This window comes from Erithacus rubecula (assembly GCF_903797595.1).
Source record: "Erithacus rubecula genome assembly, chromosome: Z".
Taxonomy (NCBI): domain Eukaryota; kingdom Metazoa; phylum Chordata; class Aves; order Passeriformes; family Muscicapidae; genus Erithacus; species Erithacus rubecula.
Window position 1 is genome coordinate 23527328 of NC_136661.1, and position 17366 is coordinate 23544693.

The 17366-nt window shown below is 51.9% G+C and overlaps 3 protein-coding genes across 4 annotated transcripts; 1 reads left to right on the plus strand and 2 right to left on the minus strand.

Moving 5' to 3' along the window:
• Window positions 1-163: 163 nt before the first annotated feature.
• LOC306814306 (avidin-like) lies at window positions 164-4112 on the minus strand. Of its 2 annotated transcripts, none has more exons than XM_079330235.1 (4): window positions 4024-4112; window positions 3170-3380; window positions 2631-2751; window positions 164-340 (listed from the first exon to the last, which is right to left on the minus strand). In XM_079330235.1, exons 1-4 carry the CDS (start codon window positions 4093-4095, stop codon window positions 322-324), a joined length of 423 nt encoding a protein of 140 aa, XP_079186361.1. In that variant the 5' UTR covers window positions 4096-4112; the 3' UTR covers window positions 164-321. The 2 variants fall into 2 exon arrangements, with proteins under 2 accessions (XP_079186361.1, XP_079186360.1); XM_079330234.1 differs by lacking the exon at window positions 164-340 and adding an exon at window positions 2357-2561.
• A 1093-nt stretch (window positions 4113-5205) lies between these two features.
• On the minus strand, window positions 5206-6659 carry LOC306814305 (avidin-like). The gene is made up of 4 exons (XM_079330233.1): window positions 6497-6659; window positions 6191-6404; window positions 5656-5776; window positions 5206-5347 (listed from the first exon to the last, which is right to left on the minus strand). The coding sequence occupies exons 1-4, from the start codon at window positions 6566-6568 to the stop codon at window positions 5305-5307; spliced, it is 450 nt and encodes a 149-aa protein (XP_079186359.1). The 5' UTR covers window positions 6569-6659; the 3' UTR covers window positions 5206-5304.
• Window positions 6660-10536: 3877 nt separating this feature from the next.
• On the plus strand, window positions 10537-17347 carry LOC306814518 (non-lysosomal glucosylceramidase-like; the record flags this gene model as incomplete). Its single annotated transcript, XM_079330652.1, has 8 exons — window positions 10537-10540; window positions 11009-11073; window positions 13823-14041; window positions 14572-14811; window positions 15144-15280; window positions 16350-16448; window positions 16551-16735; window positions 17067-17347. The coding sequence occupies 8 exons, from the start codon at window positions 10537-10539 to the stop codon at window positions 17345-17347; spliced, it is 1230 nt and encodes a 409-aa protein (XP_079186778.1).
• Window positions 17348-17366: the final 19 nt, after the last annotated feature.

Sequence of the window (17366 nt, forward strand, 5' to 3'; positions counted from 1 at the left end):
GAATTGGTGTGGGGATGGGGAGAAGGGATGAGGAGTGGGGGATATGCACATGGATGGGGACGGGAACAGGGATAGGGATGGGGATGGGATGGGGGTAGGGACAGGGGCAGCGATGAGGGAATGGAGGCAGGGATGAGGATAGGCACGGAAACTGGAACAGGGATGGACACAGGAATAGGGATGGGCAAATCAGGGATGCAGGAAGGGTTACGCAGGAAGGGACTGCACACTGACATCTCCCAGCCTGGTGGTCTTTAGTCCCACGTCTACTGATTGAAGGCTGGGTTTGTTTCCACCCTGCTCTGCAGGAGCTCCCTTGTCTCAAAGCACTCTCTGGTCACTCCAAGCAATGGACAGAAAGAGAGAGAGTCATGAGGACAGGGCAAGGTTTGTGTGCAGGGACAGCAGGTGATCTGCAGTGGGTCCGGGGAACTAGAAGATGAAGGAAGCAAACCTGCTCCCAAAGAAGTAGGAAACCTCTAAGTAGGAAAACCTGCATTGCAAGCTAGAGGTGAGCAGCCCAGGTTGCACATATCAGGGAAGAGGAAAAGGTAAATGCAAAGTCAATAAAAGGGCAGGATCACGTCAAGGTCAGGAACAGGATGTGCCAGAGTTAGGACAGCTGATGAGCACAGATTGTGAGGCAGAAGGGTGGCACCGCCAGTCTGATTTCTTGTAAACTGTGCAGTTTTACTTTCAGTTTCCTTATTAGCCAAGAACAACACTTAGATCATTCTCTGTCCTACCGCCTGCCTTCTAAGAAGAAACCAAGAACCAGGGAATTTGCTGTTGTGGGGGTAACTAAATGACAGAAATTAAGTCTTATGTTCTGGGCCACCATGGTTCTCAGTGGCCTCACACCCCACTGTGCAGGAATCCCAGCCTCACCCTCCACTTCCACTGGAATTCCAAGGTCTTTGCCGCACAAACCACTCAGACAAGTCTTTGGGTGCTCATGATGCTGGTGACTGCCACCGTGAACGTTTGGGGAGGAGAAGTAGGAGAATGAGCCCAGCACAGCCAGGGCAGTGCCAAAGCTCAGTGGGGATGAACTGGGAGCTCTGTGCAGAGTAGAGGCATGAGGATGAGGGTGCAAGGGTGAAGATGAGGATTTAAGAGTGACCTTTTACCAAAATCTGGACCAGCAGGCACATCAACCATTTGTATTCAGCCAGTGCAAACATACCCTGGAGAGTGTCAGGTCTATGCACTCTGCAGCCCCAGAGCCCAGCAAAAAAGAGCATAGACTGAGGAAGGCTCTGGAGGGCAGGCACGCTGTAAAAGGAAGAGGATGGCAGACAGGCCCTGACACTTGCTCAGGGTACTGTGTGCTTTCTGCCCCATCCAGCAGCCCTGCAGCCCCCGGGCAGCACTGTCCTTCACACCCTTTGCACCTCTCCCTGCCCACACAGCTTCTCCCTGTGGTGCTCAGGAGCAGGAGTTAGGAGCTATGCATCATGGATTACGTAACTAATGAGCTGGAAACTTCATGAGCTGCTGAAATGATGGATTAGTAAGGTTTAGTGTTACACCAGTGCAAAGTGCATTGGACCCTTGTTCGATTTGTTTCCTTTCCTAATGATCTGATAAAATAAAGTTTAATGTTCAGGTAACATCCTGCAAATATGAACACCAGAAAGGATCCGTATCCTGTTCCACCTGCTGGCTCACCAGGTGACAGCCAGCCAGTGGGCAGTTCATGTATACCTGCATACATGCAACAGGTAGAACACCTTCAGAATCTGGCTTTAGCTGCCTGGTCTGCCCAGTAGTTTCCCCTGGAGTCCCAGGTCTCTCTCCTGACCCCCGCCACATCCAGCCTGGATTCTGGACCACCCCAACACCCCAGATTCCCCTGTTTGAGGGATGACACCCAGCTCTTCCCCATATATGCATGCAGTAGTCAGACTCCTAACCAGAATGTAGTTTGGAGTTTGATAGGAAATGGAGTTTGATGGGAAAATGGGGCAGAGAGGGATGCAGAGACATCAGATGAGGCCAGGTGAGAGTGCTGGCTTGTCTGTATGCAGCTTTCACCCCTACCCTCAGCTGTGGGGTATCCTGCTGCCCCACAATGTGGGTGCTGCCTGGAGCCAGCCAGCACAGAGCCCCTGCAAATGTTCCAAATGGGTGCACAGGCAAGAAGGCACCTGCTGAAGCCTGAAGCCATGGTCAGGAAACAGAATTACCCAGCTGCTGTCCCCCAACAACATCTTTCCCAGTCACTCCAAAGCACTCCCTTGTTCCCCTGCCAGCACTTTGGTCTCCCCATGGCCACAAAATGTACCAGGAATGCAAGGGACACAGCTCTCTGACATGTGGAGAAAGGTTTATTTAGCTCCATGTGTGAGGGCAGCAAGTGTGGGTACGGAGAGCCCCACCAGCAGTGATGGGAGGCACTGGGAAGAAGCAGGGCAAAGCGAAGGTCTGTTTCCTTGCCAGGGGCCCAGATTGGGACTGGGACAGTGGGGAGACTTGGGGATGCAGAAGGACAGCAGGGTGCAGGCAGCACTGGTCCCTGTTCCCATCACTTGATGCGGGTGAAGGTGGAAGTGCCGACCCTGCAGGGAGGATGTGTCAGCAGGGTGGGAGGGAGGACTGTCATGTGAGATGGCAGAGGGAGAGCTCACCTTGTGGCTTTCCAGGTGTCCTTTTGTGACAGGACCTCTTCCCGCAGGAGCCACGTGGTCTCCAGTGTCTCCTTCCCACGGTGATCCACAAAGCACTGGCCCACAAAGGCAGTGGTGGAGTCTGGCAAGGTTCAAGAGAGGCAGAGTGGGGTGAGAGCCTGCACCTCAAGACGGGGAAGCATGGGCTGATCCTGGCAGACCAATGGACAAACACCACCTGCTACATGCCATAGACAGGCAGATTGACTTCTCTGCCAGACTGGCCAAGTGGACTCCTTCCACATCCCCTAGACAGAGAGTTGGGCATCAGCCCTGCCATGCCCCTTGGACAGACTGATGTCTGCCCCCAGCACCTCTTCCAGACAGCCCTGACCCCGCCAAGGCAGACAGCTCTCCTACCACTACTTCCCATGGCAGGAATGTGTGCATGTGTGGCCAATCTGTGCCCACAGCCAGGGTTCCTCCAGGTGCCACAGAGGATTTGGGGCATCAGACAGGAGGGCCCCACTCCCAGCATGGGATCACTGTCACTGCTGTACCTGAGAACTGCCACTGCACAGTGAAGCTGAAGGTGGGGTGTCTCTTGGTACTGGAATGCTGCTGGACCCCTTGCAGGGGTGACACCAGGATCTGCTTGCTGGTGGCTGCCACTGCAGTGTGGTAGGAGCCTGAGAAGGTCCCAGATGTGTTCATGGCCAAGATGGTCATATTGGAGCCCAGCTCATTTCTCCACAGGCCCTGCAGGTCACACTGTAGCCCAGGGATCATGTGTGTGGTTTGGGCAGTGCTGAACCACAGTTCCCCCTCCTCCCTACTCCAGCCTCCCTAAGCAGTGGGATGTGTGTCCCATGGTACAGGCCCTCTGTGGGGCAGCTGAGACCAGCACAGGGGCACCAGCTGGGACAGCACCCCTCCCTCCCTGGCAGGGCAGGGCAGAGCTGGGAGTGCTGTGTGCTGCTGTATTGCAGCGGTAGGTGACAAACAGCAGCCCCAGGAACAGCACAGCCAGAGCTGCAGCCACCTTGGTCATGAGCACTGCACCGTGGCATGGCACAGCCCAGCAGGACACAGCAGGAGCAGACAAACACTGTGTGCTGGGGTGTCACAGGGCAGCACAGCATGGCATGGTAAAAACAGGCAACCCTGCCAGCCCTGCAGACTGCTCCCCAGGGGTGGCACAGCATGGCACAGAGCAGCATGGCACAGCAGACTGTGACACAGCACAGCAGTGGCACAGCAAGGCAGGGCATGGCAGGGCGACAGAAAGCGCAGCAGGATCAATTCCCAGTGCACCACAGGGATGGCACAGCCAGGGAGTGCAGCCCCTCACCCCTCACCCAGGTCATCACAGCTGGCTCATCACAGCCAGGCTCTGCCCCAGGGCTGCCCTTACCTCCCTGCATGCAGCATCACGGGGCACCAGCAGGGCCAGGGCGAGCAGCAGCAGCATCCCAGGGGTCCCCATGATGGTGGTGGCCCAGTGTGGTGCCTGGGCTGTGCCTGTGCTGCTGCCTGCTCCTGCCCAGCTCCTTTTATAGTAGAAGGGGCTGTGGCCGAGCAGTGACTGCCAAAACCAAGCCTCCTGCCAAAGGACACCCGGTGGGAGGTGGGCAGCCGGCCACTGCTGGGCTCCTGCTGCCCTCTGGGGGGTCCCAAGGACCATGGGGGGTTGGGGACTGCAAAGGAGGACTCTGTGCCATGGAGGGGCACAGCAGGGGACACACATCAGGCCTCTGGTATGGTGACAGAAGGGACCGTAGGAGGCCACGGGGGGTATTGGGAATGTGCGTGCTGAGCCATGGCAGAGCCGTCCAGAAAAATTGGATTTGTTACCTGGTGCATAACAAGGCAGTAATTACACACCCAAGAGCAACATTGGTAATTTATTTTAGTTCCACAAGCCTGGGTCCTCAGTGTTATTCCAAAGATCAAACACACCAACTATCAAAACATTTTGCTATTTACACATTTTAGCAAACAAAGGCACTAATGTTCATTGGCTACAAGTTATTTAATTCTCTTATAAATTACTTTTCTCTCTCCTATTGTGATGCTATTCTTTTGTGATGCTAATTAATCTGGAGGTTCAGCCTTTAGCCTTTCTCTTCTCTTGAGCTGGTGGGTTTCTTGACTCAGTGGGCCACAAGTAATGATCTGCCCCTGCCAGAATTTACCTTCTACCTCATCAGAACTGATACAGCACAGTTTTTGCTGATCCAGTCGTCTTTATTAGTGTTTTCTTAACTTGGTGTTTTGCCAAACGCCCTGTAAATTCTGCACTCTTCGTGTCCATTACCAGTGGTATATTCCAAGTTTTGTAACCTCCACCCAGGTCTGAGATCATCAAAGCCCATTAAGATACAAACCTTAACAAGGCAATTCTACTGAGTAATATCTCTTTCCAACACCTGGACATAGCTTAGAGCTTGTTTGCTGCTGTATGTTTCACATACTAGATGTTCATTTTTTCAATGAGGCTTTAAAGCATAAAAAGATCAAACATCAAAGAACAAAGCTTTTCAAGAAATATTTTACTTATATCACATTTTACAACAACATGACAGAAGACTGTGAGTATTTGCATAAAAACTTTATTGGGAAAGAAAAGTAGGTGGTGCTGCAGGGGCAGGGGCCACATCCCTGGCACTGCAGCTGGCCTGGGAATCCCCCAGTCTCACTCCTGGAACGACAGGCGGGTGAAGATGTTGGTGCCGACCCTACAGGGACACAAAGGAGGAGATGTAAGGGAGGGATGTGACCGTGTCCCACCCTGCCCTGCATTCCCCCACCACAGCACCACGGGGGATGGAATTTCTCCTGTCTGTGTTTTACCCCTGCACAAAGCAGCCAAGTGAACCTTGCCATCAAGCTTTGTTAAGTTGTGCTTTTAAAACAGGTATAAAACCTGCTTTTGCCAGCATTTGTGAGAGTGGCTCTGTAAGCAACATCAACCACTCCCGTGTGACAGCCCCAACCTTTTAGAGGTGCACAGGAGACCTGTGCAGGGCAGGGACAGGGGACTCACCTGGTGGCTTTCCAGTCATTATTGATGTTCTCCACACGTGATCTCAGCAGCCACATGGTCCTCAAAACCTCCTTTCCTTCATTATCCACAAAGCACTGGCCCGTGAAAACAGTGATGGAGTCTGTGGGGACAGAACAGGAGGTGGAGGGGAGCGTGGCCACAGCAGCAGGTCAGTGGGTGCCCCAGCCCAGGGGACAGCAGAGCTCTGCTGTCCCTGACCCTGGGCACAGCAGGGATGGGGAAGCAGGCAGGAGGGCTCAGAGGGCTGGGGGTGTCACACAGAGATGGGCACACAGTGCAGGATTCAGCCCCTGCTGCCTCTCCTGCAGCCTGGCACTGGGAGCTGACAGCAGCCAAGGAGCTCCAGGGACAGGGATGGGACAAGGAGGGAGGGGAGAGGGAGAGCAGAGGGGATGGTGCAGGGGAAGGCAGAGAATCAGCAGGGACCCTGCAGGGAGGGCATAAAAACCTCAAAAGTAGAACAGGGAGAGCAGAAGAGGTCCAGGATACCATGAGGAAGCTGGGAAAGAAGTACCTGAAAAGCTCCAGTTTACAGTGAAGCCGAAGGTAGGCTGACCCCTCTGGTTAGGGCCCTTCTGCATGGATCCCTGCAGTGGTGACACCTTGATCTCGTTGCTGGTGGCTGTCACAGCTGTGTGGTACATGCCGCTGAAGTCTCCATTTCCATTCACCGCAGTGATGGTCATGTTGGAGCCCAGGTCATTGACCCAGCGCCCGGTCAGGGAGCACTGGAGAGGAGAGAACTCAGCAGTTGTTCCACAGCACAGCCTGCAGCCACAGCCCCTGAACCCCCCACCCGTGCATCCCACCCTGACAGTACCTTTTTCACGGAGAGGCCGTGAGCCCCCAGGGCCAGGAAGAGCACGAGGAGGAAGGGAGTTGCTTTCACCATCTCTGCAGCTCACGGACAGGTGATGTACCTGGATGTAGCCGGTGTACCTGTGGATGTGCTCCTTGCAGGTCTCTGCTGATGCTCCTGCTCCCTATCCCTTTTATTGCCGCTAGGTGGGTGGGTGGTATCCAGCCTGTGGGTGGCAGCTCTGGCCAGGGCATTGCGCAATGTGGGTGTTTCCAAATCTGTGTTTCCGAGCCATAGGAGGGGGTAATTGCAGCAAACATTCCCAGAAGTCAGCGCTGAAAGTACCCATTCTTGCTGCCTTGGCACCTTGCAGCGAGGCCCTGCCTCCTGATGATCAGTGGCTGCCGGGAAATGGTCCACGACAGGGAAAACCCCTCTCTGGAGCCGTCACTCATTTACCACACCAGTTCTGTGCCCAAGTCTTGGGGGTCCTTAACCCTGGTCACTTCAGGACTGGCTGCAGCACGCGGCTCACCCTGCTCTTCCTCACCAGCCATGCTCATGCAAACCCACCCACTCCCACCCAGATTCTTTTGGGACACGGATTTTCCCTCCCCCACCCCCCCTCCCCCGTCCAATACTGATGGGTCTGACGTCCACGTTAAGTTGTTGTTTTTACAAGCTGGTTTGTGTTGGAAGGAAATTATTTAGTTAATGAAAAGTCAACATTCAGTGAATATCTGGGACATTGGATTTTAATAGTGACAAATGTGGTATTTACAAAGGGTTTCTTAGACAACTCTAAGGACATATTTTCATAATTCCCCTTACGTTATACTTGTTGCTGGCCAGGGAGGCTAAAGAGAATGGATTCAGCCCAGAGTTTCTCACCCATTTTTAAATGCTTTTCAAGACAGTCTCCTAAAATATATGTTTTAGTTCTCCCAGTCATCATAGCAAAAGCTGATGGAGCCTATTCACCAGAAAATAATACTTTTTGTAAACTGGAGACAGGGCAGCTCTTTGCAGTGTCTCAAAAAAAACAAAACAAAACAAAACAAAACAAAAAAAAAAAAAAAAAAACCAACCAAAAAACCAAAAAAACCCAAACAAACAAACAAACAAACAAAACTTTTGTCAGTCTTTGCTTTCTCTTATATTTCACATTTGAACACTGTTTTTTCTCAGACAGTAAAATCCATTGCTGTCCAGGTTGGAGACCATCATATTTCTGCTCCTGGCATCTCCACAGCCCCCTGTCCTCCCTGCAGGAGCCCTACAGCCCTCTTGCACCCTGGAAGGGATCCTTGTCAAGAGAGCTGGCTGCTCACCAGACACTCTGGCCCCAGTGTTTGCTGTCTCAGGAATCAACTGCATAGCACGGTGTGTTTTTCCACAGAGCTGCTGTTTGTTCTGAATGGTTTTCGGCAAGCAGGTGCTGCCCAGAACATTGCCAAGGTTTGGGATAACAAGTCAAGTGAGTCTGGGAAGGTTGTGGGGGGCAGGAGGGGCAGACCATCCCTTCTCCATCACCCCCTCTCCATCACCATGGTTCAGGGAGCTCATGCCAGAGCCCTGAGCATGGACAAGACAAAGTGTCCATGCAGTCCACAGCTCATTCACAGCTGTAGGTTTATTTTAGCATCACATAAACAATATCGTTCATTTGTTCACATAATATTTATTGTTCCTGTACTTAGCAATCTCTATGGCTTATCACTCAGATTCAGTGCTCAAGCAGGTGGATTTCTCGACACGTCTCAGTTGAATGCCAAGGTGTCTCCATGGGGTTTGCACCCTCCAAAGATCAGATAGCAAACTGGCTTGGAGCTGGCAATCATCACCACGACTAAATTCTGTAGTGCCATGCCTGAGCCCTGGCACAGCAGGAAGTGGGGGCAATCAGCAGGCAGGGAAGAAATCCAAAGCAGAAAGCACTGAAGAAGCTAAAAATCGTCAGGGCTGTGGTTTAAAACCTACGTATGTTCAGAACATATAATGAAAAATAATGAAAATAATGAAAAATAATGGTTGGTGAATAATAAGTAAGAAGACTGTAAGAAACAGTTAATAAACAATTTAACTTGCTGGTCAAACTGTGGTTGAGTCAGCCTTGAAAAACACTGGTGCAGGCAAAATGCCTGTGACCATTGACTATCCTCTCAACCCTCAACTATATCCATGAAGAAGCTGATGGAAGCTGAGCCTATCAGATACAAGATTTATTGAGGTGATTCACCCCAAAGTGGAGGAAATCAGAAATCAGAAATCAGAAATCAGAAATATCCCTTTATAGAGACTGAACCTTTGGAAGGCACGTTGCCTGAGGTTAAGGAACAGTGCTGATGTGTCAAAGCAGTACCAGTCCAGCCAGAAGCTGTGCTGGCTTCACTGCCTGCTCCTCTTCCTTGCCAGCTGGTTCAGGACATCACTGCTATTGTTGGAAGCTGCCTACAAAAGATAAATGGAAATAGGAACCCCAGCTGTTCCTCACTGATGTGCTGGCATCTCTGTCCCACCAACCTTGCCATGGTGACTCTAAGGGACTGGGTCTCTTTCCATCATCCTTGTCTTTGCCTCGTGAGGATGGCACCAGCTGCTCTGGGAGTGCTGCATCCGGGACAGCCTGTCCTTCCTGGGTATTGTTATTTCTCTACCCATGTGGTTGCAGGAACACTCCCCTGTGGAATGAGGAAAAGGCCATTTGTCACACACTGACAGCCCCGGGCCACCACAGTGATCCCCTGCACCAGCTCCCAGGACAGACAAGTGAGGGAGGAATACTCACAGCAAGTTGGATAGGCTGCTTCCCAGCCCAGCCCTAAAGGCTGCTAAGGATTTAGAGAACACTAAGCAATAAAGTGGACAGAAAGAGCTTATAGTCCTTCTAGTGGTGTCCTCAGGGCCCTCCTGCCTTTGCTGTGATGTCCTCAGAGATGTCCTGCTCTGCCTGTGGTGTTCACAGAATCTCACTGCCATCCCTGTGATGCTCTTCATGATCTTTTTCTGTCCAGCTCTATCCGACATCAGGTGAGCTCCTTGTCCCTGCCCTGCACAGGTCCCCTGTGCATCCCCAGAGAGGATGGGCCAATCCTACCCCAAGGGTATCCCTTGGCAGGAGGCTCAGACTCCTCTGTTGTTAAAAAGGGGTCGAGGGGGCGTGGAGCAGCAGAGCAGGCAGACCCAGGCACCAAGCACAACCACCACTGCCACCACCATGGGCACCCTGGGATGTGGTTGCTGCTCTCCCTAGCCCTGCTTTTGCCATGTGAGGCTGCATCCAGGGAGTTAAGGGCAGCTGTGGGGCAGAGTCTGGCCGTGCTGAGCCAGCTGGACTGTCCCAGATGCAAGGTGGAGGGGCTGCCCCCTGGCTGTGCTGTGCCATGTTGTCTAACAGGCTGTATGTTCTTGTTGTGCCCTGCAATGCCATCCAATGCCATCTCACACCATCCCAACCCATTTCAATGCCATCCCATGGTGCAGGATCATTACAATGGAAATTTCCAGCTCTGGCTATGCTGTCTCTGTGGGTACTGTTGACCATCTACCCTGGGTACGGGGGAGTACCCAGCACTCCCAGCTCTGTCCTGCTCTGCCTGGAGAGGGAGAGGTGCTGTCCCAGCTGGTGCTCATGCCACTGCTCCCTGGTGCCAAAAAAGGGGCCATGCTGGCCCCACACATGCAGAACCTGTGTCCCACTGCTTAGGGAGGCTGGAGCAGGGGCTGTGACTTGGCACTGACCAAGGCATCCATCATAATTCACATTTCCCAGCACTATCTGTCTGGGAATACAACAGGAAGGGCAGTCGACCTCCCTAACTCCCACTTCCCCCCTCCCCAACCAGACTGGTACAACTTTCAAATGCTGTGCTGGCATAAAAAGGAGGAAAAGGAAGCAAGGTGCCCAGCCCTGGGCAGAAGGGCACAGAATTTGGTTAAGGGCCAGCCACTGGCACAGCTGCTCCCCACAGAGGCATTTCCTGGCTCCTGAATTTACTGTACCTTGCAGGTAGCAGACAAGAAGGTAAAGGTCAAGTCTTTCCTACCATTACATATAGGGGATGGGTGAGGAGGCACATCCTGTTCTCTTTAACAATACTCCACAAGAGCCAGCTACCATTGGGACTTGTCCCCTCACAGCCACCCTAGATAAAGGGAGACAGATAAAGGGGAATTGCAAGAGTTCTATTTTCCAGTTTGGTCCTGTGCCTGAGGAAGAATGAGAGGAGATAGATGGATACATTTATTAAGAATTGAAGTGATTTATCCCCTTAAATGTGCTCCACTGCCTGCCCCTGGCACCAGCAGGGAGGGGGGCCATGGTACCAGACCAGGACCTGCTTCTTGGGCTCAGATTGTCACATCCAGGGAGCCGGGTCTCCCCTGGGGATTGTATCTGCCACAGGCCCCCCTGGGGCAGAGCCAGTCAGTATGTGCAGTGTCACCCCAGGACAGCTACAGCATCCATGTGCCTGAGTGCACCAGTCCAATGTCCTCACACACACATTCACCCACACCCTTTGCCCCCTGCAGGACAGGTCTACAGTTTACCCAGCCCAATGACTACAGGAGAGAGGTCTCCTGTGGCCCTGGACAAGGTACCAGCTGCAGTTTGGGATGGCTGGGGAGCCTGCAGACTGCCTGAGTGCACTCAGGTGGGGGGCTTTGGGCTTGGTGCTCGTGTGGACTCCACAGGTTCTGTCTAGAGCAGGAATAAATTTTCCACAAGAAAAGTGCAACAATGTTTGCTGGGTCAATCGTCTGTAAACAGCACCTTAGGAAAATAACAGGAGGAAGTGAAGAAATGTCTTTCCCCAAAAAGATTTTTACAAGTTCTGCTTAGTAGAGTGTTGAAATACATTCCACTTTCATCCTGGGGAGGCTGACAGCTCATGCAGCTAGTGCATCTCCAAAAACAGCTTCTCTCCCACAGTCCCTAGTTAAAGACCTCCCAACTCAAGAAATTTTGCTTTGGAGACCTGGCCAACCAGACCATCCTTATCTGGTTTTTGGTTACCCATGCTTGTTCCTTAGGGTAAGAATTATTTGAGGACCACAATTTCTCCTTTACTGTACTGTTTTCTCAGCCTCTGCACCAGCTACAGGAAGCATCACAATGCCATCAAATGATGGGACACTGGCCAAAGGTGGACAAAGGACTGTCCAGGACCAGTGAGGCTGGAGGTGTTTTTCTGCCAAAGGCAAAAATGTTGGCCAAGACAGTGTGACAACATCAGAATTTATCTTGCAGCTGCAAAGTCATGTTGTGGATACTGTTAGGTTTGTTTATGTAACTGCTGGGGATTTTGGGGAACGAAAGTACAGGAATAATTCAGCTTCAGGTCAAGGAAAAAACAAAAACAGCTTAGTCTGAGTGAGTTCCAAAGTACTTTAATCCTTTCAGTTTTGTAATCGAGTGATGATGCAAAGGGTTGTGACCTAGACTGGACAACTTGGAGAGACATGAGGCAGCCTGGGGATGAAGAGGTCACACTGAGGTACCCATGACCCCATGTGGTTTTCTGTGTCTGGTTGTAGATTCTGAAACTTTCCTCTCAAGGGAAAGTTAAAGAAACGAGAAGTTCTGAAAGGTCAGCTGTGCTGGCTGGTTATGCACTTATTTCAGGAGACTGTCAGGAAAAAGTAAAAACCTCCCTCTGACTATACGGAAAAAAAAAGAAGAAAAAACTAAGTTAAGAATTAAAAATATTTATCAGAGTAGACTGAAGTATCACACTGATCAAGTTAGCAGCAAAATAGAAAAAGAAAACAAAATTAAACCCTGAAAACAACAACAACAGCAACAACCACCAGCCAACCAAAAAAAAAACCCCAAAACAACAAAAAAACAAAACAAACAAAAACAAAAACAAAACCAAAAGAAAACACACACCAAAAAAAAACTAACAAAAAACCAAAACCAACCAACCAAAAAAAACCCCAAAAACCCAAAAAGAAACAAACAAAAAACTTTCAGGTCCTGAGCACAGAAGCAACCTGCCAGCCAAGGAAAAAGCAGCAGAGCAGCAGCACAGTGAGGACTACACTGAGAGGAAAATCCCTTGCGCACAGCAGGAAATAAATAAAGCATTTGCAACACTTTTGTTACTGACAATAAAGACAGGAAATGTCATTGCAGAAGTTGTGGGGTAACCACAGCAACAACTTGCAAGAGAAAGATGAGGCAGGAGTCTCATGAGCACAGTACAGGGATGTGCCAGACACTTAGTCTGGTGACACCAGAGTCAGGGGAAGCAGAGGCTGGGATGACAGCAGGCAGGATCTTGTCAGGAAAGGCTGGGCAGTCCCACCAGAGAGCTTTGGCAGACTCCAAGCAAAAGCAGCAAACCCCTTCTCTCTATGCTCAAGCCAAGCATCCCTGCTGACATCTTTCCCCAGTGTGCCTTATCTGCAGACAAACCCAGGGACTGCTGTGGCAATCAGTGAAGGGCTGGTGTGCCCGTCTCTGGCCAAAGCTTTGGGGCACACTTGCTTCAGGACTGGGTCACAGGCTGCTCTTACATTGCATTTCTGACTCGTTTGCTGCTGACTTGGGCACGCAGCAAGGCCACATTAATGAGGTTATGGCCAGGCAATGGACCAAAATGCTTGGAAAAAATGGAATGTCAGAGTAACAGAGGAGAAAAATTCACCAGTCCCACCTCCAGTCAGCTCAGAGCTCAGCAGAGAGCAGGGAGAAGTGGCACCTTTAGCAGCAGGAGTCTGAGGATAGGGAAAGGCAAGCCAGATTCTGGACTGCACCACATTTACTGTTTTCTCCCCAAATCTGAAGCTCCCCTCTGATTTCCCAACAGACAGTGATGTGATTTGTCACCCTCCCACAGGCAAAGCCAGTCCTCCCTTCACTCAGCTGAGACCTTTGCCTGTCCATGCCCACCAGAAAGCTTTGCTGTCACAACTGCCCACGGGGTATAAATATCCCAATGTTTCTCCTGCCCCTCTCTCTTCAAGGCATTGCAGCACCAGCAGCTGCTCTGACCATCCCACCAGACATGAGGAGTCTGTAACCAATTCTCTTGCAGCTGAAGAGCCAAAGACTCTAACATCCAGAACAAGTCTTAGTCTCCTTACATATTCATGTAGGAGTTTTTTAAGACAGCAAATAAAGTTGCAAATATTTTTAATTTTGTTCTTAAGGAAAAAATGTTGATGGGGTATGTTCTGCTGCTGGCAGCTCAACCTGGTCCTTTACCACTATGAAATCATTGCTAAACACAGTTTTCAGTAAAGTGTGAGGGGAGTGAGTGTCACTGCAGCAGCCCGGGTGCTTGGGACATCTGCTCCAGGGCTCATCTCATCCCCTGCATGTGCTTCTCTCCTCCACAGTTCACGGTGTGCCTGCGGTGCAAGGGGCAGACGATTTACCAGCAGGTCTTGTCCGTGGAGAGACCCAGCAGCCTGCAGGGCTGGAACTGGGGCTACTGCGGCCACTATGCCTTTTACCACGCCCTGTACCCCCGTGCGTGGCTGGTCTACGAGCTGCCGGGGCAGAAGGTGGTGCTCACCTGCCGACAGGTCTCTCCTGTCATCCCCCATGACTATAAGGTAAGGCGGTGACGGCATCCCCGGGGCAGAGCTGCTTGTTAGCCGGGTTTCCCAACATTTCCCAGTGGTCCCAGGCGGGGGAAGCCCCGCAGCCGTGCGGGAGCTGGGGATTGCAGCAAGGGATGGCTCAGCGCTGCCCGTGCTGGCTGCCAGCCCCAGGCGAGGGTGGCAGCTGTGCTGCTGACACGTCTGACCTTCCTCTTACCCCAGCGCAGCACGTGAGCCTGTATCAACCTGCCGAGCAGATGAGTGATGAGACACCCGGCTGAGCCCTAAACGCCGCTTTCCGTCTCTCTGCTGCCCGGCGTGGTGTTTGCCAGCCCAGGGCTTCTCTTTTGAATTTTGTCTTGCCTGCCTCCCAAATTGCTCTGCTGCTGCTCCTCAGCTCGGCAGCAGACTCCAAGACCAAGTTATTATTCCCAATGCTCTTGCTCCCGCTGCATCCTGCGCCGTGTCGCCAGCAACGGGGGAAATGACGCTGCTGCCTGTGGAGCAGGAGCCCTGTAGACAGCGTTCTGTGTCTCTGCCAGGACTCCAGCCTGCCAGTGGGAGTGTTCATCTGGGAGGTGGAGAACGGCAGGGATGAGGACGTGGAAGTGTCCATCATGTTCAGCCTGCAGAACGGCACGGGAGGGAAGGAGGACAGGAGCGGCGGGCACTGGAACGAGCCCTTCACCTTCCAGAAGGATGGAGAGCGGGTTGCTGGAGTCCTGCTGCACCACTGCCCCGCTGTGAACCCCTTCACCCTGGCCATCTCTGCCCGGGAGAAGGTAAAGGGGCTGTGGCTCCTGCTGGAGAGCCCTGCTGGGTGTGGGGGAGCTGCCTGCGGGCAGCTGGTAAAGGATGGGCGTGCAACAGGTTGGGGTTGGCACCGGTTATCAGCACTTGCCTGACACCAGGAGTGGGGACATGTCTTCCCTGAGGGCACCCTCTTTGGGAATGGTGTCAGGAGAGCAGCTGAGGCAACAAGTTTAGACTTGGAGTTGCTGGGCAGCAAGTTTCTGGGGAAGTGAGTGTGATATCCTGGTGATGGTATTGGGGAGTGGAGAGCATGGATCTTCTCCAAAGTAGCAGCCCCTGATGGTGCTCTTCCCTTCCCCAGGCTGGCACAGGAGTCACTCATGTCACGGCATTCAATCCCACGGGATTGGGTAGAGAGGTGTGGCAGGACCTCCTGCAGGATGGCAGGCTGGATTCACCCACTGGTGAGTGCCTCCATCCTCTTGGGATAGTGTCATGGTGTGACCTGAGTTTTGCCAATTTTCATATATTTAATTTCTTTTAGAGATAGGATTTAGGAGTAAAGACAACACAGGCTTAAAACTCAAAAGTGACATAAGAAGAGATTTATTAATAACACAAAAAAAGAATTCAGAAAAATATTTCTAGATTATTCCCTCCTCCCTTCATTCCACATTCCTTAAAAACAACATACAGAGAATACTTCAGTTGGTTATCTACTTAAATAATCATTTCTGTTCACTTTAGAGAGAAAAGTTCCTTTTATGGTTTAGGCTTAGGGAGTGTCTTCTCCTTCATAGTCTGCATTTACCCGGACCTACAAAACTATTAATTTCCTCCCATTTTTTACAGTCCTTCCAGAACTGTGCTATGGGCTACCATGCACACATAGGGTACTACATTTAAAGGCAGGTTGCTGAAAAACAAAATTCTCTTCACCTCCTTCTCTATCAAATGTCACTGTTCTTATTCTAGTCCCAGAACATAGAGCTCCATTTTCCCAAGGCAAAAAGTCTTCTTCTCAAGCACTCAAACCTCTCCAAGTATATTTCACAGTTTAAAGGAATTTTAGTGAAGTCACAATCCCCTTAGCCCACAAAAAAGGTTTTCAGCTACTTATCAGTTGCATCTTTTCAATCTCTTCCCATCAGAAATTTTATCTTCATTCCTCTGACTTCTGTAGACTCCATGCTTTATTTGTTCTCATTCAAGGGAGGTCAGGAGATGAAGAATCTTATTCAGGCATTAAAAAGAGTTACAATTGTATCCAGATCGTGAAGAAGCCACCGGTCAGCTGGCTCCCTCATCCGCCTGCTCAGCCGTGCCATGTGGAGAGGGGAGCCGAGCTGAGCCGAGCTGAGCCGAGCCAAGCCCCACAGAGTCCAGCCCAGCAGAACCAGCGCCTGAGTGCGGGGCCAGGCCCACGGGCTGAGCCACACCAAGGCTTTCCTCCAACCTCCTTGGCTGGTTAAAATCCCTCTGGGATGCTGTGGCCTATTCCCAAATTTAGGCTGTATCCAAATTTCCCATTACTTCCTTGCTGTGGATCTCCAAAAGGTGTTCATAGGACTGAGGAGGTGTTCATGACAATTAGTTACGGCCCAACACACTATGAGCCATGTCACAGAAAGATCGAAGCGTGGCAGAATCCCATCCTGGAGAACAGGTAGGGCAGATGGGAGCATCTTCCCAGAGGTCTCCTGGGGTTGGCTGCCACAGGAGCATCACCACCTCGGCCTCTGAGGGTGAGCTTCCCTCTTTCCCACAGCCAGCTGCCTTCCTGGTACAAGTCAGCACTGTTCAATGAGCTCTACTTCATGACGGATGGGGGAACCATCTGGATGGAGGTGCCCCCTGATTGCTGTGCCGAGGACCTGCAGGGGCCGGCGGGGGCGGGACTGTCCCAGCTCCTCCCTGTCCTGCGGGAGTACGGACGGTTTGCTTATTTGGAAGGTAACTCCCAAGGATGTGAGGCATTCTCCCAGCTCAACCCCTCCCATGACTGTAGTCCTGTGTTTTTGACCTGCTGTGGGGATGGTTTCCACACTTTGCTTGTGGGGAGCAGTGGTATTCCCAGGAAAAGCCCTTGCAGCCCTGAAGGATGTGGCATGAAGTGTTCCCCAGATCCCTGGCGCCTATGTAGAGGATGAAACCCTCTTTGAATGGGAGCCCCTGCCTGTACTGGGAAAGAGCCCCTGTCCTGGGCCATGTGCAGGGAGGCCCTTTCCCCCTTTTCCCTGCCCATGGCAGTCCCTTCCCCTCACCATCTGCCCCGTCCTGCCAGGCCAGGAGTACCGCATGTACAACACCTACGATGTCCATTTCTACGCCTCCTTCGCTCTCATCCTGCTGTGGCCCAAGCTGCAGATCAGCCTGCAGTATGACATTGGTGAGTGTCCCCAGAGGCCCTGCCTTGCTGCCAGGGGAAGGGACGGAGGGTTGGAGACAGCTGCTGCTCTAGAGATGTGTGCCATGGAGGCAGCATTCCCCTGCAGCCCCTCTGCTGTGCCCACCACTTGCAGCCCTGCAATGCTGCTGCCTCAGCCTGTCTGTGGCCAGCACTAGGGGTGCCTTCTTGCCATGC